Source organism: Ochotona princeps, chromosome 7, assembly GCF_030435755.1.
Source record: "Ochotona princeps isolate mOchPri1 chromosome 7, mOchPri1.hap1, whole genome shotgun sequence".
Classification (NCBI taxonomy): Eukaryota; Metazoa; Chordata; class Mammalia; order Lagomorpha; family Ochotonidae; genus Ochotona; species Ochotona princeps.
This window is the reverse complement of record NC_080838.1, coordinates 67,873,460-67,895,347: the sequence shown is the minus strand read 5'-3', so window position 1 is coordinate 67,895,347 and position 21,888 is coordinate 67,873,460. Positions and strand designations below refer to the sequence as shown.

At 42.3% G+C, this 21,888-nt stretch overlaps 1 protein-coding gene across 1 annotated transcript in view; it reads left to right on the top strand.

The window, feature by feature from the left end:
* Window positions 1–21,888, top strand: part of PARM1 (prostate androgen-regulated mucin-like protein 1) — a 98,360-nt gene that overhangs the window by 62,905 nt on the left and 13,567 nt on the right. The window contains exon 2 of the mRNA XM_036495076.2: window positions 4,230–5,024. Within this exon, the coding sequence (XP_036350969.2) occupies window positions 4,230–5,024 (795 nt within the window). The remainder of the gene's footprint in view (window positions 1–4,229; window positions 5,025–21,888) is intronic.

Genomic DNA, 21,888 nt, shown 5'->3' with positions numbered 1-21,888 from the left:
TCCTCAGCCCAGCTTCCTGTTAACGTGTGCCCAAGCAGGCAACAGGTGCAAGTGGTTGAGACCCTGTCACCTATATGGGACACTCAGACTGAGCTTCTGGCTCCTCACTTCTATCTGGAACACCCCATTTTCAAGAGTGAAGTAGCAGATAGATCTCTATTTGTGTGTCTCTGTCTTTTCTGTCCTTGTTTCTGCCTTTTAAATAAAGATAAATAGAAATTTTAAAAAGAAAATCATGGGCTTTATTTGCTTTGTTCAAGTGAAGACAACCAACGCTGCCACACAGTTTCATACATTACTGTCGTTTTAGGAATAAAAATTGCCTCAACTAGGCTGTGAAGTACTTTTAATAAGTATGTAGGAGAGAGGCTGGTGCTATGTCCCAGCTGCTCCAGTTTCAAACCAGTTCCCTGCTTCTGACCTGGGAGCGAAGCAGAAGATGGCCCAAGTCTGTCAGCATCTGCACATACTTGGGAAACCTGGAGTAATCACATGGCTCCTGGCTTCAGATTGGCTCACTTCCAGCCATTGTGACATTTGGGAAGTGAACCAGTAGATGAATGATCTCTCTCTCTCTCTCTCTCTCTCTCTCTCTCTCTCTCTCTCTCTCTCTCTTTCTTTTCTTCTCTCTGTGAGTCTGTCTTTCAAATAAAAATAAAACAAATCTTTAAAAATGTAAGTGCAGTAGGAAACCATTGGGAATGTATGCTCATCTCCAGTCTTTGGAAGCAGGCAAACTAGGAATTACAACCACATTCATAAAAGTTTAACAAAGACATGGATGTTCCCAGCAGCATAGCAAATTCCTGGAATGTGTCATTTTCAGCCCTTTAATGATCTCTATGGTGTATCCTTCAGCTCCCCTAGAAATGACAATCAGATATCTTAAGTGACATCTTGTGCATTCTTATCCTTTCTGAATCAACTCAAATGCCATCTCTTCTGTGACTTTTCTAAAGGTCATTTGAAAATAACACTTGTATAATGTTACAATTTATAGTGTTCGTGCAGAATGCATTAATCTTTCTTTAAGGTTTCTGTTGTAACATGGTTTCACTTTTGTAAAGCACTTATCACCGTTTATTAAAGGGACTTAGGTATGCTTTCTGTCCTTCTAAATGATGAACTCACTTAGGAGAAAACACGGAGATAGCAGCTACTCAATAAATGCTTAAGGGAATGAATGAGTGCATTATGCGCCTTCGTATTTGACTAATTCCTCATTCACTTCAGACTCGCAGGGGCTCTGACTCAGCCACCAGCCTGAGATTCTGTCTGCCTCTATCCACGATGCTGTGAACAGTACTTCAACTATTTTTGCCCTCAGAGCCTTTCATCAGTCCTGGGAGTTGCCAGGAGGCAGGACCAACTGGCTCCAAAGGTCACATGTGAAGTTCCAGTGCTTCAATAATATTTGTCCCAGCTGTTATTTAGTCCAGACTTCAAAGATTTCTTGATTTATGTGCAGTTTGTAAATATCGTAAGTTCACAGCTGCCAAAAGACCACCCGAACAGCATGAAGCAGTATGTGGCCTAAGTTGGGAGGTCTGCCCTCCAGTTTATTAGGAAAATATCCCTCCTACAGTTTATGATATTGATATTTTATATGACGCATTTTAAATAAAAGGAAACACTGTTTGGATAAAAAGTCAAATGTTAAACTCAGGACAGACGGATTAACTCTCCATCAACTTCTGATTATACTCTGTGGTCAGATGATGGAGGAAGCAGATTTTATTCTGAGCCTCTGACTGCCTCACCTGTGGTCTTTTCTGTCCTCTGTCTTGGAAAGTTGCCCCTATTTTATTCCTTTCAAATCTTTATTATGATTGGCCTACACCTATGCACCACATCTGAGGAAATCTCCAACTGGGTATTAGTCAAATAATTGAAGACCTAACCTACTAGTCATAAGCACATGTCATTGTGGAAAGATAAATAATGAGAATGGCTGATCTTGCCCGTAAGTAGTATGAGGTGTGTAGCATCCCCTGATGAGGCCATGAGGGATGCAGCCATGACAGAGTGATATGTAGAACAGGGTAGAAAATCATTGCAGTTTACTAACAAGGTTCTTAAGTTAGTCCTTCCATCTTTCTTTCCTGCCTTCCTGCCATCCTTTCTCTCTTTCTTCCTTCCTTCACTCTATTCCCTCTTTCTGAAATATTTATTGAGCACTTTCTATATCAGAGGCACTGTCCTAGGCTCAGAGGTAACATCAATGAATAAGAACTGGGTCATAGTCTAGTAGAAGAGAGAGAAGAAATAGGAATATACCTTAATATGTGTTTTCATATAAAGAAAAACACTGTTGGCATTATGAAAAACAAAAATGAGCAGCAGTATGGTAATTCATCAAAAAATTAAATATGCAATTACCATATGATCTAGCAATTCTGCTTCTAAGTATACATCCCAAAGAACTGAAAGTTCTCAAATAGGTGTCTGTGCATTCATATTCTAACCCCCAAAGAGCGAAAAGAGGGAAGTAGCTCCATTTTCCATAGACGGGTGGATATATGAAAAAATGCGGTATATACATGCATTGGAGTATTATTCAGTCTTGAAAGAAGGAAATTCTGATACATGCCATAACATGGACAAAATTTGAGTACATTGCACTAAGTGAAATAGGCTAACCAATATAAGCACAAATACTGTGTTCGCCTACGTGTGTGAGGTATACAGAGCATCAAACCCATGGGGATAATAAGATAGAGAAAAGTCATTTCCCACAGCTGGGGAAAACTGAGAATGGGCCATGCTTGTCTTAAGAGCATAAAACTTGAGAGGTTGAAATGATCTGGAGATTGATGGTGGTGAACATTGCACAACAATCTAAACGTGATCTGTACCACTTAAAATGGTCAAAATGGTGTTTGTCACAATTATTTCACCACAATAAAAGAAAGGATTCAAAAACTGTTCAAAAATTAGATGAAAGACTGGGATAAAATGTTTGTTTGAATGGTCTGGTAAGGCCCCTATGAGGGAGAGATGACTTTTGCATAGAGTCTGATCAGAACAAAGAGGTGTTTGCATGATAGAGACGTAGAGTTTGACATTTTCAGTGCCACCAGGTACTTTTGGGGGTTGACCAGTTAAAGAATAAGATAGCAATAACATCTGGAGAAGGTCGTGCCAGGTACTGAGTGAGTGGTAGGTCAGAGGAACTGAGTCCTGGAAGGGTACTGACTGATTTTGAGACACAGTACAGTCATCTAGAGTGACTGTAGTGGCTGGTGTCAGATGTCACAGAAATAGTGAGAAGAAAGAGAAACCTGTTTGGATTGGGCTTATATTTACTAGGTAGAATCCTATGAGTCACTAATGGGTTTGGTGAGAGGTGAATGAAAGGTGGTGTCTCCATTTTTAACTGACCTACTTAGTACATTGGGGTCCCAATCACTGAGATGGAGATGACTAAGGGAAAATCTATTTGAGAAGGAAACAGGGCTTGAAGAGACCATCAGAAGGCGTGTGACACACAAAGTGAGACCGTAAATTCCTCGTCCAGCAAGGAAGCAGTAGCACATATTAGAGTGAAAGAGTGAAACTGAATGGGAATAGAGAGAGAAGAGATGACAACTAGTTCTGAACATTACAAACTATGTAGGGGAACATTCGCGAAAATGATATAATCACAAGGATCTCAGGCTAGAATGTGGGGAAACACGTTCCAGTCTCAGAAAATATTTCCAATCTTCAGATGACGTCTCAGAAACAGCCAGTCAGCTCCCCCAGCTTTGCAGTGGGACAAAACCACAAGTCTCTCAGATGACTCCAACCCCTCCCCTGCCAATCACTCACATGTCACCAAGCACAGGTTCCCCACCCTACCACCACGTTGACACACCCCGTCTGCTTCCCTGTCAGTGTTGTGGGACTGGCCCCTCAAGCAGTGCAGGCAAATTTTCAGATGTCTGTGAGTCCAGAGGTTCACAAGACACTGTTTAAGCCAACCGGAGCCCAGATTCAATCATTTCATGCAGGTGTAGGCTGGGGTGTAGTTGACCCACCCAATATCTGACTGATTGCTCTTATTGAGCATCACAAAGCAAGAGGAGAGCAATGACTTGCAGGGAAGTATATTTCCATGGCCTTAACGATTGGAGAGGGTGCTATGCAAATGAGAAATGCTGTGAACATATTGCGACAGGCCTTGCCTCTGTCTCCCTGTTCTAGGTGATTCCTATATGTTAACCTCGTTTGTATTGGCTCTTCCACAGGATTGAGGGTTCACAGTCTGCCTACATCAGCCAGCTTGCCTGTTTCTCTTCCGGCCAAAGTGACTCCACCACTCACCATCTGGACTAGCTCTCCACAAAACACCAGTGCGGTCTCTGACTCCCAAGCCAGTGACATCCCCAGCACCTCGGGCCTCCCCATTGCAGTCTTAGCCCCAACCTCAACACTTCCCAAGAACAATTCTACTGAGACCAGGGAAGGGGCGGTCACCAACACAGCCACGAAATGGGAAGCTACAACCCAAGACTCCTCCCCTGGTAGGATCTCCCCAACAAGCAGCAGAGACCACTCAACGCCTGTCTCTGGGAGACCCGGCTCGGCCACTCCTGAAATACCTGTTCCAGCCACAGAATCACAAACCTCCACGCAGTCTTCCACATCCATTTCCCCACAAACTCCAGTCTCCTCCCCACAAACTCCAGTCTCCTCCCCACAAACTCCAGTCTCCTCCCCACAAACTCCAGTCTCCTCCCCACAAACTCCAGTCTCCTCCCCTCCAGCCACATCAGCTTCACCCCCTGAGACTCCTCCTGCCTCTGTCATCTTGGAGCACAACTCCACTGTGAGCACCCCGCAGCCCAGTGGCACTCCAACCACACCAGCTTTTCCCACAGAGGAGGGCAGCTCCGCCATTCCATCCACTGCACAGCCCACAACCGAGCCCATGCCCAAGGAAGGAACGCCCCAAGAAACTGAGTCCGGCATGGTGATGTGTGAATTTGAGACCACCACACCCTTTGTGATTATGCGGGAAGTGGAACACGCCTTAAGTTCAGGTGAGTCTGCCTAGAAAATTCTGTGAGTGTCCTGGTGACATACTAAGCATTGTAAGTCCACCAGACACCAGGGACTAAGTTTGGATTTCAGCATGCAATGCTTGAGCAGAGTTATGGCTGGCAAGAATTCCAATTAACATACGCATTTTATTTTTAGTACTTCAATAATTTCCAGCTGATATAGTGATATTCACTATTGCCAAGGAAGCAAGTGACACTGTAGAGCAAAAGGATGCATAGCAAACAAACAAACAAAAAACCCTAGGAATTAATATGATTAAAGCTTTGATCAAGCATTCTAGGTGTCAACTCTTGACTTCTGACCTTGGGTAGAACCCTTCCTGCTTTTTATGTTGTTAGCTTTCTTCACCTGTAAAATGGAGATAAAATAGATCTGACCAATACAGTTCTTGCGGAGATGAAATGAGATGACGTTATAAAACACTTAGAAGAGTCTCTGGAAGGGAGTGAGTGCTCAGAACATGTCAGTGACTATGCAGTTCAGTGTTTTAAAGTGTTTACCTCTTGGAAGCCAGAGTGGAGAGTGGAGCGAGAGTGGAGAGAACTGGCTTATTCTTTACAGTCATGGCTGTACTTCATGGGAAACACAGATATACATTTTACTGGACATTGCATTTGTTTTACTCTCCAAATAGCTCTATAAGGTTGGTATTATTTTTATCGTCATGTTGTTATCTTGGAAATTAGGATGGAGAGAAATGTTGGGGCTCTCAGAAGCCCTGTGCATCTGACATCCATGTGGAGACTGAACGGTAGTGCTGGGCAGGGCAAAGGTGTATGGGGATGTTTGACAAGTAGGCCAAACAACACTGAGGTGAGAAGCTCAAACTGTCGCCCCCTCCCTGGGTGGCCCTGGGGGCCATGTGGACTACGAACCGGACATTCTGGTCAGAATCAGTACAACCAGCTGACTGTCAACATCTTTTAACAAACAACCACTATGATTGGCAGCTAGGCTGGACAGTTGAGACGGAAAGAGACAGAACTAAGATGATAAAGATCTGACTCCTCCTGGAAGAACTCAGATTGTGATAAGGGAAGAAATCCAAAGAGTTACAGATTCCCATCTATTGTCGCTGAGGGTCCTAGTAAGAAAAGAGATGGATATTCATTACAAGCCCTGGCAGGGCACAGGGGAAGGAAAAGGAACAAAACCAAAAACAGGGTCAGCAGAGGGACATAGCAAATCAAGCTGCGACCTGCAGTGTTGGCATTCCATATGAGTGAATAAATGAGTGACTTTAGAAAGGAAGCCTACTGAATGACTGGAAAGAAGGGAGGGGTGCCAGGCCAGGACAGCACTGATCCCAGGTGAGTACATATGTCACAGGCCAAAGAAAACTGCCCCCCTGTTAAATAAAAACACTTAGATTGTGACTAGCGGAAACCTCTGTCTTTTGGGACTCTCTATTGTAAGCACGAGCGAAGGCACTTACACAAATAACTCTGAATACCACTCCTCCATTTCTGTTCTGAGAAAGAACCTGGCTGAGCAGAAGGATCTTTGGAACCGTGAGATACAATCCATTCACTTCAAAGATGAGGGAACTATGTCCCAGAAGTTTCAAGTGCTTCTCCAATGTCACATGATTTGTTGGCAGAGGTGGGCCCAGAGCCCAGAGGCCTAAGCCATAATCAAGTCCTCTTTAACCACCCAACCCACGGTCCAGCTTCCACAGGACTATTTTGGGATTTTCCTGTTTAGAGATCCTTGGGCTGCCTATAGTAGCAGCCGTAATAACACCACATTGCCATGTGCTGTTTTGCCTTATTCTATGTGAGTGGACAAAGTCGAGTGTTCATGAACCCAAGAATGTATCATCTCAACAGATGTCTGTAGATTGTCACCAGTGAATCCTTATGAACCCAGGCCCATTATATGGGTCCTCAATTTGACTAAAAGGATTAGGGAGAATTCCATGAGACAGGGAGCCAGGAAGATAAAGGGAATTGGGTTTAGGAAGACGTGAAGGGGGTTTGGACCATGGAAAGTACAGCTACTTCTGCACAAAGCTAAGAAGCCATAATTCAGATATGTCCCTGCCGGAGCGTGGTGGCCACCTAGGAGCTGTGAGCACTAAAATCACTCCTGTCCAGAAATCCAGTCGCCTCTGCACTGTGGTGGTTGAGTTTCAGACCTGAGTTGTTCAACCAGTTGGCAGCATTTGACCCCAGTGATCACTGCCTTCAGTGTTCCTATACTCCACAGTGTGATCTGCAGGCCACACACCACCTGTGAAACACATTCTCCTTCTGCTCATCAGCCAGCTCGCTGGCAGCTCACTCTGTGCCTGGGGGAGCGGGCCGCACATCACCCATTCACCTCTGTCACTGCAACAGGAAGCACCCAGGCATGATTGCCCCTCCCATCTCCTCATCTCTGCACACTCACACTGCCCCCTCTCCATTATCTCCACTGTCACTCCTGAGATGACCTCACCCCACTCATAGCTACACAGGCTGAAAATTCAGATTTGAAATGCTGTCCCTGTTTTATTTCATTGAACTAAAATTGTGCCTATCCTTGTCAGCCAACTCCTAATCTTGACTCCGTGTCCATGGACATCTCACTCATAACAAATATAGTGTGAATTATGGATTGCTCAGCTCCCAAACTGCTCCTCCCTGAGTCCTCCCCCAGCTTCTTTTATCTTGTCAGTCCCCAAACCTTGCAATACTCATAAGCACCTTTCTTTCTCATACAGCCTGCTTCCAGCTCAGCAAGGCTGAGCCTGTCACTCCTCATGTGTCTGTCATCGCTCATATGTGTCACTTTAATATTCCTGTAACTGGTGACACTGCACAGTATAACCTTGCCAAAAACATCTCTGGCAACGTACAGTAGATCCTGTTGCTTTTGCTTTCCTGCTCCAAATACCCGATGTTTTTTCCTTCTGGGTCCAAGTCAGAGTCTATGTCATGCCTACAATTCTCAGCATGATTGGTAACTGACCTATCCGGCCCCTCTGATCTCACCACCTTCTAGTTTCAACCTGTTTCTGGAATATTCCAAAAACATTCTTGTTCCAAGGCCTTTGTACCTCTCATTGCACCTACCAGAAACATTTATTACTGATCATTATATGACACCGTCTCATTTATTGAGATTGAGTCTGTTTTCTGCCACAAGACTTCCAACTCAATGAAAGCAAGGTCCTTGCTCACAAAGAGTTCTATCCCCAGCCCCCAGAACAAAGCATGACCCATGATAGACCACCAACAGCATCTCCTGGAGAAATCAATGAATGAGTCAAGCAGCCAGTATCAAAGGGATGATTTACATCTCCCAGCCTTGGTATCCTCATCAGCAAGAAAGCATTAGGACAAAATATCCCTAATTAGGTTCCTTCTCAAATACGCTAGGAGAGGTATTAAATGCAGAGAATACTGGAGATTGATCAATGCTTCTGCTTGGTTTTCTAGTATTATGAACTGTTACTATTTTTGCTAGTTTCCTTATGCAAGGATCATCATTATTGTTATGATGATATTCAACATAATGAAGAGTACCCACCAACTTCAACAAGCATTCATTGAGCTTTGACTATGAGACAGGGATTTGATGGGGTCCTAGGAACCTTGGAGAATAACACTCACTTCCTTCATGGAGTTTATAGGGTAACATATACCTAACCTAGAGAACAGCCTAGTGTGCTGGGCCACGGACTACATGTAGAGAGACACTGCAGACCAAGTAGGGAAGATTTCAGGACAAGTATTAGAGGGAATGACAGATAGTAAAATAATGGGCCCGGCACAGTGGCCTAGCAGCTAACGTCCTCACCTTGAACGTGACAGGATTCCATATGGTCACCAGTTCTAATCCTGGCATCCCCACTTCCCATTCAGCTCCCTGTTTGTGGTCTGGGATCCTGCACCCATGCGGGAGACCTGGAAGAAGTTCCTGGCTCCTGGCTTCCAGATCAGTGCAGCTCCAAATGTTGTGGTCAGTTGGGGAGTGAATCGTTGGATGAAAGATCTTCCCTCTGTCTCTCCTCCTGTGTATCTAGCTTTCCAATAAAAATAAATAAATCTTACAAAAAGAAAGTAAACCAATGAGCTGAATTTGGCTATCCATTGACTCTTACCAAGGTCTTTTAACCAAGGAAGAATATGCTGAGAATTATATTTTAACCATATTCAGCTGGAAAGGGAATATGTATGCTAAGCTGAAAGAGTTAAGGGATCATGTACCTTAGCTGACATCTGGTTTTTCATGTGTCACTGTCACTGATGGGAGAAGTTACTTAACTCCTCTAACTTTAGGGGTCTTAGCTATAAACTGAATACAAGAGATAATCCTTCTGGTACTCACCATAGCCTAATATTTGTTTATTACAGAATAAAAGACATTCATATTCATAGAAGGTTTACTGAAAATATTCATATTCCAAGAATCTGGCTAGCAACTGACATGGGTAGCTCCTCATGATTCTCAAAACATTCCAGGGAGTTGGACTTGGCTGAGTCCATTCTACATGTGATGAAATAGGTCCAGAGAGATTAAATAACTTACTTGATTTCTCACTTGATTGACCAGGGAAGGGTTCAAATTCAATTCTCCCGACTGACTCTTCGTCAAATGTGACTACTATTTGAATTAATAGAAATACAAAGTCAGGGAGACTGAAGGCCTCCAGCACTGGAAAGGAGCCTGGATGGGATGTGGCCAGCTATCTCCAGCTGGCTCGAAGAGGTGGAGCTGCTTGGAGCGGGGAGAAGCAGTGATAGTAACAGCCATTGGAAATCAGCTGTGCTGTAGAATTGAGTTTTGATCGATTTTAATTTGGGGGATTTGAAGAAAAAGGCAATGTGTTAACTTTGGGTCATCCTTCGCTATTAAATCAGAAATCTTCAAGGTGGAAAGGTGGAAACTGCAGCTACAGTAGGCTTTTAACTCCTTGAACAAAATTGAATAGAGCTATGTGCAATTCAGTGCTCAGGAAAAACTTGATGAATTGACATTACAACCAAATTACACTCAAAACGGTATCAATCCTTGTATATGCAAACTTTTAGAATCCTAGTCACTTGTTACATACAAAGTGTTTTTTAAAAAAATAAATAAATAAATACAAAGTGTTTTTAAAGGGAGAGCGGGCACTTTATGGTTCAAATGACTGCCTCTCACAGTACAGTGTCTGGATTTGATTCAGTAAAACCCACCAAGCTATCATCACTTCCTCTTTCCCCTCTTGTTAATTATTTTTGTTATAGTTCCAATTCACGAATTTCTCAGATGCTTTAATTGTTTGGTTTTTAAGCACATTTGCAGCAATTATTTGCTCTTCTGCCCTGAACTTCTTTCAGAGCTTCCTCTTGGACATGTTCCCATTCTTGGCCTCATTTTGATTTATTTCTTGACCAGTTGGAAGAGGTCAAGTAAGTGTTTCAAAACAATGTTTGTTAATGAAACAGTTTTCGACTCTGAGGATCACAGGATTTCATTTCATGTCCATAACAGACAGAAGTGTAGCTTCTTGGGTCACAAGTTTCCCTCAAAATTCTGTAGCTAGAGTGGGTCTTCAGGCCAGCAGCTAATGTGCCTATGACTGCATAGAGTGCTTGGGTTCCAATCTGGTTCCAGCACCTGACTCCAATTTCCTGCATATACATACCTGGGTGGGGAGGAGGAGCACTGGCAATAACTTGGTGATTTGGTCCTTTTCACCAACATGGGTAGACCTGGATTGACTTCTTAATTCCAGCCTTTGACCCAGTCTGAACCATTTCAATTGTTTGGAGATGAACCAATGGTTGACACCTTTCTCCCCACCCCCCCACCCCCCCGTCAATGTATCTGTATCGCTCTGCTTTCCAAATAAGATTTAAAATTAAAAATACATAACAAGATTATAGGTATTACTCATTGCAAAGTGGATATGCTCCTTTGTCTGAAATTCATGGGCCTTATACTCTTGTTCTCTATCAAAACTCATGGATCCTATGCTATCCTACACTTTCTACAAAATGAAAGAACATATAACCGTTAAAAGTGGCCAAGCCCTTGAACTTTACAGGTCTAAGTCTTGCTATTTATTCTGTTTGAACTCTGGATAAATACCTTTAAGTGGAGGGCACTATGCATGCATGGGCATGTGGACTCTTATGTGTCTGCACCTGCACAGGGCTCCCAGTGCTACACCTTTAACTCTCAGGATGGACACAGACTGTAAAGAAGAATTCACTCACTGGAAAGGTGGAAGAAGTGTTTAAGCTGTGCATTTTACGTTAGCCGTGAAACGAGTATATTGCAGTTAGTTCATATCCATAATATTCAAAACATACTTAAAATAGATTAAATGGCTAATATTGGTTTTATGTTTTTAAAAATAGCTGCAATATCATGTAAAACAATGCCAAACACTTCCTGATTAGATTCTACCAGAATGCTCATAACATATCAAAAAAAAAAATAGTAATCTTAAAAAGCTCAGTGTTACAAAGCTTAGAACTTTGAGCATGTCCATTCCTCTTACAGTGATGGTGGCATCATGCTTTCATTTCTCTTGTCCACTGCTTCACCCTTCACTCCCCAAAACTGTGCACTGTCACTTTTGAGCCCCTCATCATCACTTCCTCTTCATTTTCATTCTCAAGTCCAAGTTCCTACTACCCCATTGCCATAGCCTCCTGCATGACTTCCTCTCACACTCAGCTCTCCACTCTCCATCCTCCACACAGCACCCAATGTGACAGTTAAACACAGATCTGAGCAGGTCTCACATGACCCCATCACCACCAACATCCCACCTCCTTGGGAGCCCCTCACACTCTGCTTGCTCTGTGCTACCCACTCAAGGGCCTGTGAATCTGCTCCTCAACCCTGCACCCCCAATCCAGGCCAGTTCTGGACTCAGTTCCAAACTATCACAACTCAGTCAGCTCCATTCCTAGCAGTTCAAGATGACACATTTCCCTGGTGCAGGGGAGGCCATGTGTGTGTTGCCTTCCATGCATTTCTGGTTCTGTGAGGATGAGGCATTTTGGTTTGTGCCTCACAGATCTATCCCCAGAACCAACTTGAATGTGGCTCGATGCAGGTACCCACGGAATGTCTAGTGAGTAAATGAATCAGCACACAAATCATTTTCAAGTTAACTCTGGCAAGCAGCACCAACTGTCAGATTTTATCTCACTCAAAAATTATTTGACGTTCTTGTTTATACTCTTTGCATTTCTCTTTTAGCTTACTTCTATTACCTAAATCTTGATCTAGCTTGAAAGTATTTCCAAAATACCATTGGAAAAATGTATGTCAAGGTAATTGAATCGGCTGTTTATCTTGAATGTTATAGTAAGATAACCCCATTTCATATTTTAACTGTCCTGATGTCACTTTTTATTAGATTTAGGGAGCTGCTGTCTCCATGCATTGGTTGGGTTGACTTTTTGTTTTGTTTTGCTTTGTTTTCAGTTCCAAATACTTGCAACCATAGTATAGGACTCAAGTGATCTTGGCAATGCTGCACTGAGAAAGTGGAAGTTAGGTAGCAAGTACAGCTGATATCATTAATAAAACTAGAGCTTATTGGTTCAGTGGGAAACTGATTGGACTATGTTTGGTTTTGTGTGCAGGATGATCTCTTAGTGTAATCACCCAATGCCAAAGAGTGTGTCTTTTCAATTACAAAATAACTGTCAGGGTTACAAGGCTGTATCAGCAGCAATTCATCATCTTTATCAGAAAAAGACTTAAAAACCTCATGCCCAAGAGGTGAGTGGGCATGCTGCATTAGCCCAACATTGGTTTCTTTTTACTTTGTGTTTGTTCAGTTCTTTACTTAGTTTAGCATTCCACCTTTGACTATAATGTAAATTAAAAATACGTTATCTCACAAATATTAAAATAAACATTAAGTTAAAAATCCGTGACTATATTTTAAATGATACCAATTTGTTGTCACAGACTATTTTAAAATATTTATTTTATTTATTTGAAAGGAAGAGTTATAGACAGAGAGAAGGAAGACGCAGAGAGATCTTCCAAGTACTGGTTCACAGCCAGAACTACAGCAATGGCTATAGCTGGGCCAGGTCAAAACCAGAAGCCAGTGTTTATCTGGAGCTTCTACCTGAGTGGTCCAAGAACTTGGATCATTCTTTGCATTCCCAGGCTTGTAACAGGGATCTGGATTGGGAGTGCAACTTCTAGGACTCAATTAGCACACATAGAGGACGCCCATGTTACAGTAGGTGATTAATCCTCTTATGCCACAACACTGGCCCCTGTTTTTATAAGGTTATTAGGGATTTCAAATCTGGAGATTTTATTTACTCCAAGAAAAGCAAGCAGTGAATAAATATTCATTGTTTTTGTCTTAGAAGAACAGAAGAAGAACACTTTGACACTGTCATTCATGTTCCATGTATTATAGGTCCAAGGAAAGAAAAAATGCAAGTGAGAAGAGACAGCACTTTATTTAATAGCTTCTTCTTTTCCTTGTCAGACTCTTGGCCTTGCCGGAGTGGTCCACTGGCTCACAGATGAAGGTGAACCTGTGGAAGTGGACCATCACAAACACTTCGCTTTATTTTCATCAAGAGAAATTCAAGCCAGATTGTGGGAGACAAGAATGTCAGTAAAGTACAAGGTTTGGCATCAGGCTACCAGGTTCAAGTTTCACCCCAGCCGTCTGTGAGATGAGAATTTGGGCAGGTTTCTTACACCAGTGTTGTCCCATTTTCCTCAGCTTTGAAATGAAGGTCCCTGATTTGTGAGATTCTTATATAGATTAAATCAAATCAATAAACAATGTGCCTCTTACAGAGTTAACACTAAGTACATCTTAGCTATTATTGCTGATGACTTCTTAACTCTCCATGTAGACACCAGGAAGCGTTTCAGCTCTTTTAGACTTTGGTTGATTGCCTTGATCTGAAAATTCAGACTGTGCAAAATGCTGTAAGACTCTCAAAGGGATTATGGCTGGGGATATTAGGCAATAAAGATTCCTCCAATCCACCTGTAGTACAGTACAGAAAAGGATAATCCAAAGAATAAGAAGGAGAAAAATAATAATGTACACATCGGAAATAGTGGTATTTTCAGAAAACTTTGGAAATCCAAAGCAAAGAATGCCAGTGTCCAGTAACAAAAGAGGCCCAGTGGGCAGAAAGCAGTCCCAGGGAGCCAGAGGGAAACGAAAGCTAAGTTGTAGAACTTAACCTCCATGCCAGCTTCCCCCAGGGCTGGAGAGTTAACACCTTGCAGTAGTTATACTCTTAAGTTGCTTCAAAGTTTGGAAATTATTTTTCTCTCCAGTCTCTGAAGCCTTGGAAGCCTGGGTCTAGGAGAAATTAAGACTTGATTAAAATAATAGTGGAAAGCAGATACCATGTGGTCATGGTGACTCATTACATGGAGGCAAGGCTACATTAGCTACTGGGTCGCAGGAGCTCTCCTAGGCCTTGGGATGGTGATAATTGCCTTGATGTTACTGCCTGGGGCCAAGGTGTTGAGACATGAATCTGTGACTGCTCCTCATCTATAAGCTGTGACAACAATCAGTTTGTCCACTGTTTGGCAAACGGAATTAGAATCCCGGCTTGGATTCCGAGAATCTCCTCTTTCTTTTGCTTTTGTGTTCTGAACCAAGAAAATAGCATTGTGAAAATTCATATCTGCTGAGGCTGGTGAACCCAAAGGAATGAGAGCCTTTGCTGGGTAGACTAGATGCTTTTTCAGAAGAAAACATGCCTGTGTGGGGAAGTATAGGGAAGGAGGATGGCAGCATCCAATGTTCTTAGAAGTCCAGTGTGGATCACATTATAGATGACAAAGAAGAATTAGGATCAGGCAGCCCAGGCTAAATTCTGAGTGGGAAATGGTTCTCATTTTCATTGGAAGATACCATAATTAATTGGTAGTGAAGCAAAGAAACTTTAAAACCAGAGTAGCTAAAAATTGTGCAACTGTGCGCTGAGATTCACATTCATGGAGAACCTTTGCTCTCCATGCCCTTAAAGTGCAATTGTCGTGGCCCCAGAAGAGAGACAGACCAAGGACAAGACACAGTACTTGTCTTGTGTGAGTGCAAACTTTGCATTATCTCAATCAAGATTGGGCTTTGCAGTGTAGCAGGGAACTTCAGAAAACTCATGGAAGATGAAATCGAGGGGTAAGTTTGTTGTGGGGTAAAAATTTTTTAAATCCATGTACTGTTTTTATAGCATGCATTTTCTACATTTGAATAACTCCCTCATAAATATTCATTTTTTAAAAATTTGCACCTAAATTACTTCATTTGGTGATTTCATCTTCCCACAAACCTTTGGAAGTATCCTCACACATTTTTAGCTCTATACTATTCTATATTTGTAAAAATGCACTTAAGATAAAAAGAAAGCTAGTCCCCAGGTTATATAAAATGAAAAATATATAGCTATTGTAGATCCTGCCTCAAATTTTGAATCCTAATTCTGTGCCCCTCACCCTTCACCAGCATTTTCGGTAAGAAGATTAATATGAGGTGAAAGAGTCAGGTTATGGAAACAGTGGTCTAATTTTGATGAAATTTATCTCTTCCATTCTGTGTGGGAGAAAAAATGACAAGGTACAATTCAGTGATCTTGGAGGAAGGGTACAGAGAAAAAGGACTAACAGGCAAGCCTAGGTATACATTCACATCACTTCTAGAGCATATTTGCATGCAAGCTGTATGCCTCCTAAAGGAGCTAAGGAGCTTTCCTTTTGCATCGTAACTACTAATAAGGTTCAATCAAAAATAGCTGTGCTTCAGAAGAAATTGGAGTTATTTTATGAATTACTTATTTTGGACCTAAATAAATGCAGAAGTATAATTAGGTGTCTTTGGTTCTCAGGGACTTTGGACAGAAGGCAGAATGTGCTTACATAAAGCCATTTGTACAACAGTGTACTTGCAAGGATAATATGCATAAATACCCACAGCTACATGTGTTAGTATCCATCTTATATGCCGGCATATATTAACTAAACGGTGCCACCCAAAGTAAAAGCAAACATCCTGAAAACAAAGGCCAAGGTAACGTATTTCTTCAGGGATTGTGTCCAAGAGCAGGTGGGCCTTGGGACATTTCTTGCAAGAACAGGTGCAAAATCTGCCTTTCCCAATCTCTGGTCCTTGCTCCTAGCATTGGCTAGCCCTGACCCAACCCCATCTCACTGTTCAGAGTTCTCCATGACTTCTTTTTGAGTCTCCAAACATTTTCACATCCTTATTACTCTCTATAACACTCTTGTGTCTAGACTAGCCCCAGCTGTGCTGCTTCTGTAAATTGTGTGACCTCAGACAAGTCATTTAGCAAATCCTTTGTTATTGCAGTCCCTCAATCCATCAAATGAAATGATGGGATCTCACTGGATTCTCCTAACAGTGCTGGGAATTGAGGAGGACAGGAATTAGCCCAGTTTGGGGATGAGGACACCAGTCCAGGTGTTTCTGTCTCCAAGGCAAGTGCTAACCCTTCAAGCCCAGAAATGCTAGTGGTCTGTTCTCCCAGCTGGCTCTGCCTCAGTCCCTCATTGCTGTCTAGGGCCTTCCCCTCCTCCAGAGAACAGATTCACTCCCACCTCCTCTTCCCCAGCTACCCGTAAACTCACTACCTGCCTGTCATCCCTACTACGTGCTCCTACACTGTCCTGCACATTGCTCAGGGCCTAACACTGGTTTCTACATTTGAATGGTGAAACTTCAGAGAACTGACCTGTCGCTTCTCTATCCCTTACAGTGTCATAGTTGGAAGGAATCCATGGAAATCATTCAGGACAGGCTTGTGGGAATAATTTAGGATAAAGAGGGGAGACAAGCTTAGTTTCTCCATCAGGAAGAACAAGAGTAAAATCCATGTACAAGTCCAAGAATCCAAGCATAGAAGTCAAAACCATTTTCTTTTTTTTTTTTTTTTTTTTTTTAAAGGAAATCATAATTTATTTCGCTTATCTCTAGTGACCACTTTTGTATTTTTTTATATACCTCAACATCTTTTTTTTTTTTTAATTATTTATTATTTAACTTCAGTAATTACATTGTATTATGTGACACAGTTACATAGATACTTGGGTTCTCCCCACCCCTCCCCAAACCCTCCCACCATGGTGGATTCCTCCACCTTGTTGCATAACCACAGCTCAAGTTCAGTTGAGATTTCCCCATTGCAAGCGTATACCAAACATAGAGTCCAGCATCTTATTGTCCCGTCAAGTTCAACGGCTTCATCAAAACAAGGGAGGAAATCAACCAGATAGAAATAAAAAAAACCATACACAAAATCAATGAATCAAAAAGCTGGTTTTTTGAGAAGATAAACAAGATAGACACTCCACTGGCCCGACTGACAAAGAAAAAACAAGAGAAGGCAAGAATTAACAGCATCAAAGATGAAAAAGGCAACATAACAACAGACACCGCATCCATTAAGGCCATAATCAGAAATTACTACAAAGCACTGTACTCCAACAAATCAGAAGATCACCAAGAAATGGAAAAGTTCTTAGACTTCTACCACTTGCCAAAACTTAGCCCAGAGGCAACAAACGACCTGAACAAAACCATTTTCAGTAATAGCAAGTTAGGTCACATCTCTCCCCTCCCCCAGATAAGATGGTGGTATCCAACTATTGAGGTTTTTTTTTTTTTTTTGACTTTTTATCCTCTGTCTTAGAATGTACAGAACCACCATCACCACCACCATTGTAACAAGCTGAAGGTGTTATATTTATGCCCTGAATTATTCAATATATTGTCAGACCTTCAGTATCAAGGCATTCCACATCAAGTTTATGCAAACAACAAAGTTGCATCTATATTGAACTGGAACAGATTTTTCCTGTCACTATTCCCTAAACTATACAGTGAAACTTCTATTTACATATATTTTACACTTTATTACTTACTTCAAGTAATATAGAATGATCTAAAGCATACAGAAAGATTTACATAACCTGTACTCAAATAGTACACCATTAAATATAAGGACTTGAGAGTCTGTAGATCTTAGTATCCATGGAAGGTTCCGAAAATATTCCCCTGTGTATGCACTATACTGCGATGTCCAGCATTTAAAAATTATTTTAGTCCACAGAACATAGTAGAAACCAATGACATGGACTAATTTACACTGTTATTCTGTGACTGTTGTCTGCTCCTAACTGGTCCTCCTCCCAATTAATATGAATTATTGAGTTTCAAGTCACTTTCACCAATGCCTATCAGAAAACCCTAAGAACCACACAGAAGCTCCTGGGACATAACCCGAGTTAGGCCCTGATTCCTAGACAGCCAGCATCGAGCAGACATTTGAACCAAGCTGCAGGTTTCATGTCAAAGTAGAGACTGACAGTAGAGCCCCAGGGTGGCAGGAGATCTCAGTGGGGAATGGAAGGGACTCGGCAGCCAGTGCCTTCCTCGGAATTATCATCACCAACTGTTTACTTTGCACTCTTAGCATCTCCTTGTCTCAGTTTCTCTGCCCATGAGCTGGAGACACTACTGAAAGTGTCTACCTCTAAAAGGTTTTGAGAGACTCAAGTGGAATTACCTTTTGTGAAACAGTCCCTGGCACAGAGGAAGTAGCAGGCAAGTGCCAGTTGCTGCAGACCCTACTGTTATTTGTGATTATTGTTATCATTCTTGTTCTTGGGAGGAAGGAGCAGGGATCCAATCCAGTGGTGTGGAGATGGAAGCAGGAATGTGGCCATGCTCAGAGACTTAACTCTAAGTCCATTTCATCACCAGTCTCCCACTTGTCTCTTACAACGATCTAGAGTCACACACTCATGGAAAAAAAAAAGGAAGAACTCCTTTGAGACAAAATGTCCCTTTGCTCTTAAGTGACCTTGACTGAGAAATTGCTATGCAATAAGGTAAACGGCCATCTGCTCTCCTTCTTCATGTATTTGCTAAACTCATACGAGGAAGAGAAAAAGTATGAGAATGTTAAAACAGTACAGAAGTTGGCCAAGAACTCCTCTTAGACCACAGCAGAAGCAGGCACTTGTACCCAGGAACTTGGTCAAGTCCTTACACTGCATTCAATGGGAGTTGATGGTGACTTTCCAAGGGAATGTAGTTCAGGAGTCTGAACAGTGGATGGGAGTGAGACAATGACCCTTTACACCCCTAGAAACATCCTATAATCAATTCCCCTCATCGCCAGCCCTCTCAGCAAGTTGATGATCTCTAAGGAAAACTTCTCCCTCCGAGCTAAAAGGAGAGCAGTGGTCATTGACCATGTCCAGTCAGAGCCATGGACTTCTGGGAGTTTGTTCTCATTGCCTCAAGGATATTACCTGACTGAAGTCAGATGTTTATTCCAAAGAAAACTCTCCTCAAGCCAATCACCTTAGACACCCATTAGGATTCTCAGATATACAAGATGAAGTGCAAAAGCTGGGGTGCTAGGACCCTTAGATATAGCAGTAGATACTTTAAAAAGACCTGGAACAGGGGGATTTTGAGATGAATATCTGAAGAACCTACTGCTCAAGAAATTTCCTGATATACTGCTTAGAGTCAAATACTTGAGTGATCATTTTCTTTTCAACAGCATTACATTTATTGGGTGGGTGTTTGGCACAGCAGTTAAGATGCCATTTGGAATGTCAGCATCCCACATTGGAATGCCTGAGTTCAAGTTCTGGCTTTACTCCTGATTCTAGTTTCCTGTTAATGCACACCCTGGGAGGCATTGGTAATAGCTCATGTAGTTGGGTTCCTGCCATGCACACAGAAGACCACAATTGAGTTCCTGGCACCCAGTTTGACCTGGCTTTGCTCCACCTGTTAAGGACATTTGGGTAGAAACCAGCACTTGGGAGCTCTCTCTCTCTCTCTCTCATCAGTATGTATTATATTTATTTATTTAACATTAACAGGGTGGACTAGAGGTTGATGCTTGAAGCCTACAAGAGATAGTACGAGATATGGAGATGCCTGTGATTGGAATCTGCCTGTCAAAGCTAATAAATCCATCGCAGAATGTTTGGAAGGAGACACAAAGATCCAAAAACACACAGCAGCAGCATCATTTGCTAGGGAATTTTTTGGAAGTGTCAATATTTAGTTACACCGTGAAGAAAGAGCAGGAGTTGGTCAAGCTGAGAAAAGGGCAGGAGGAAGTAACTAGTACACTAATGATTGAAAAGATTAAAAACCGTGGGTGAGACAGTCATGTGTTCACAGGCTCAGTCATTTACCAGCTGTAATGTCTTAATCAAGCTCTTCATCTCTCTAGCCCTGCACTTCCTGTTCCATAAAATGGGGATAATTCCCTTCATCCCATAAAGAGAATTACATGAAGGCTGTAAAGTTCTTGGCACAAGGCCTGTATAACATAATCACCTCTAAACACTGGCTAAGATTATTCTTTAGCCCATTCATTCCTCTTCTGATTTGTTACTAAAGTGGTATCCTGAGAAATCCCAGATTCAGAGAGGTCCAAATTTCAAGGAGGCTTTGCTTCATAGAGCATCAGCAGTCCTCTGGATGGGATGTGTTGGCGCAGTGGAATGTGCTAACACAGTGGAACATTCTTGTATCTTGGCTTATAAAGTAGATCCATTTCCTTCAATTCTGTCTCCGTTGCTGCCTGTTCTGGGCTTTCAGCCTGAGTCACACTTATTCTGTACCTCGCAAAACCCAATGAGGAAGAACTTGGCGTAACAGCCTCCTCCCTCCCCCACTCCAGGGACACTACCCAGCAAGCGACCTGTACCTTCTGCGTAAGCAAAGCCTCCCAGCTCCCAGACACACCTTCTTCATAGTTCCTGAAAAGGAAAGAGGAGGAAAGGGAGGAGAGAATCCCGGTTTAGTTCAAAGAGAACTGGGGATAGTGACATTTGTTTTTACAAGGAGCAAATAAAACACTTTCAGTCACCGTAGAAACATGCTAGATTAGCTCAGTAACCTCTCCTCACCTCCTACCCTCCTGTACTCAAACTGTAGAACTGTTGAGGGAGGAGCATCCTGGTCTGATGTGAAGTTCTCACCCCTGCCTGCTGACAAGCTCAAGCAACAAGCTCTCCCAGGCTCAGGGTTGACAGGGGTTTTCTACTTCTGGTGGACTTTAGTTCCCATGGCTGGTCCCCTTTGCGAGGAGTCCCCGGGGTAGCAGAATGACTAATAGGGCAACCTGAACGCTTGTATTTAATCACAATCCATTTGCTATTATACCTCTGGATCTCATACTGAGCAGTTCTGGCTCCTACAAGTGCCTCTCAACCTAGCTACCCTCCGGGGCCCCTCGGGTATAAATTCACTTTCTCATTCCAGCTCTGAACACACAAGCAAGTCTGGCCACATTAACAGAAAGTTAGACAACCACCATCCCATGGAGAAATGGTCACTCTACCACTAGTTGTCTAAAACAACAACAACAACAACAACCACAAAAAACAACACTTGAGTATGGGAAAATGCCTGGTTTGTCTTTAGAAACAGCTGGCAAACAAATTCAGTAAATGAGAGCATTGGGGGTGGAGGGTAAGGAGGAAGGGGACCAAACTGTTTAGCATTAGGGAAGGCACTTGGAAAAAAGTCAAGTCATGATTCCCAATATGAAAGTATCAATAGAAAAGTCAGCTATATTTCTTTTATCCTCTAATTTTTTAATAAAAAGAAATACAAATAAAAGATAAGTTTGTAGACAGTTCCTAATTGCCGTAATGATATCTTTTTAAATTTTAAAATACCCCATCACCTTGCCTTGTGGTTATAAGCCTCCTTTCACAGACTTTTACCAGAGCTGTTCGAAGGCTTCAGTGAACTTTGAATTGTTCTAATTTCAGCACACTCCGGATGCCAGTGAGCTAAGAGGTGGAGCCTTTCAGAGAAGGAGCCGAGGCTTTCCTCTTTAAGAGGAT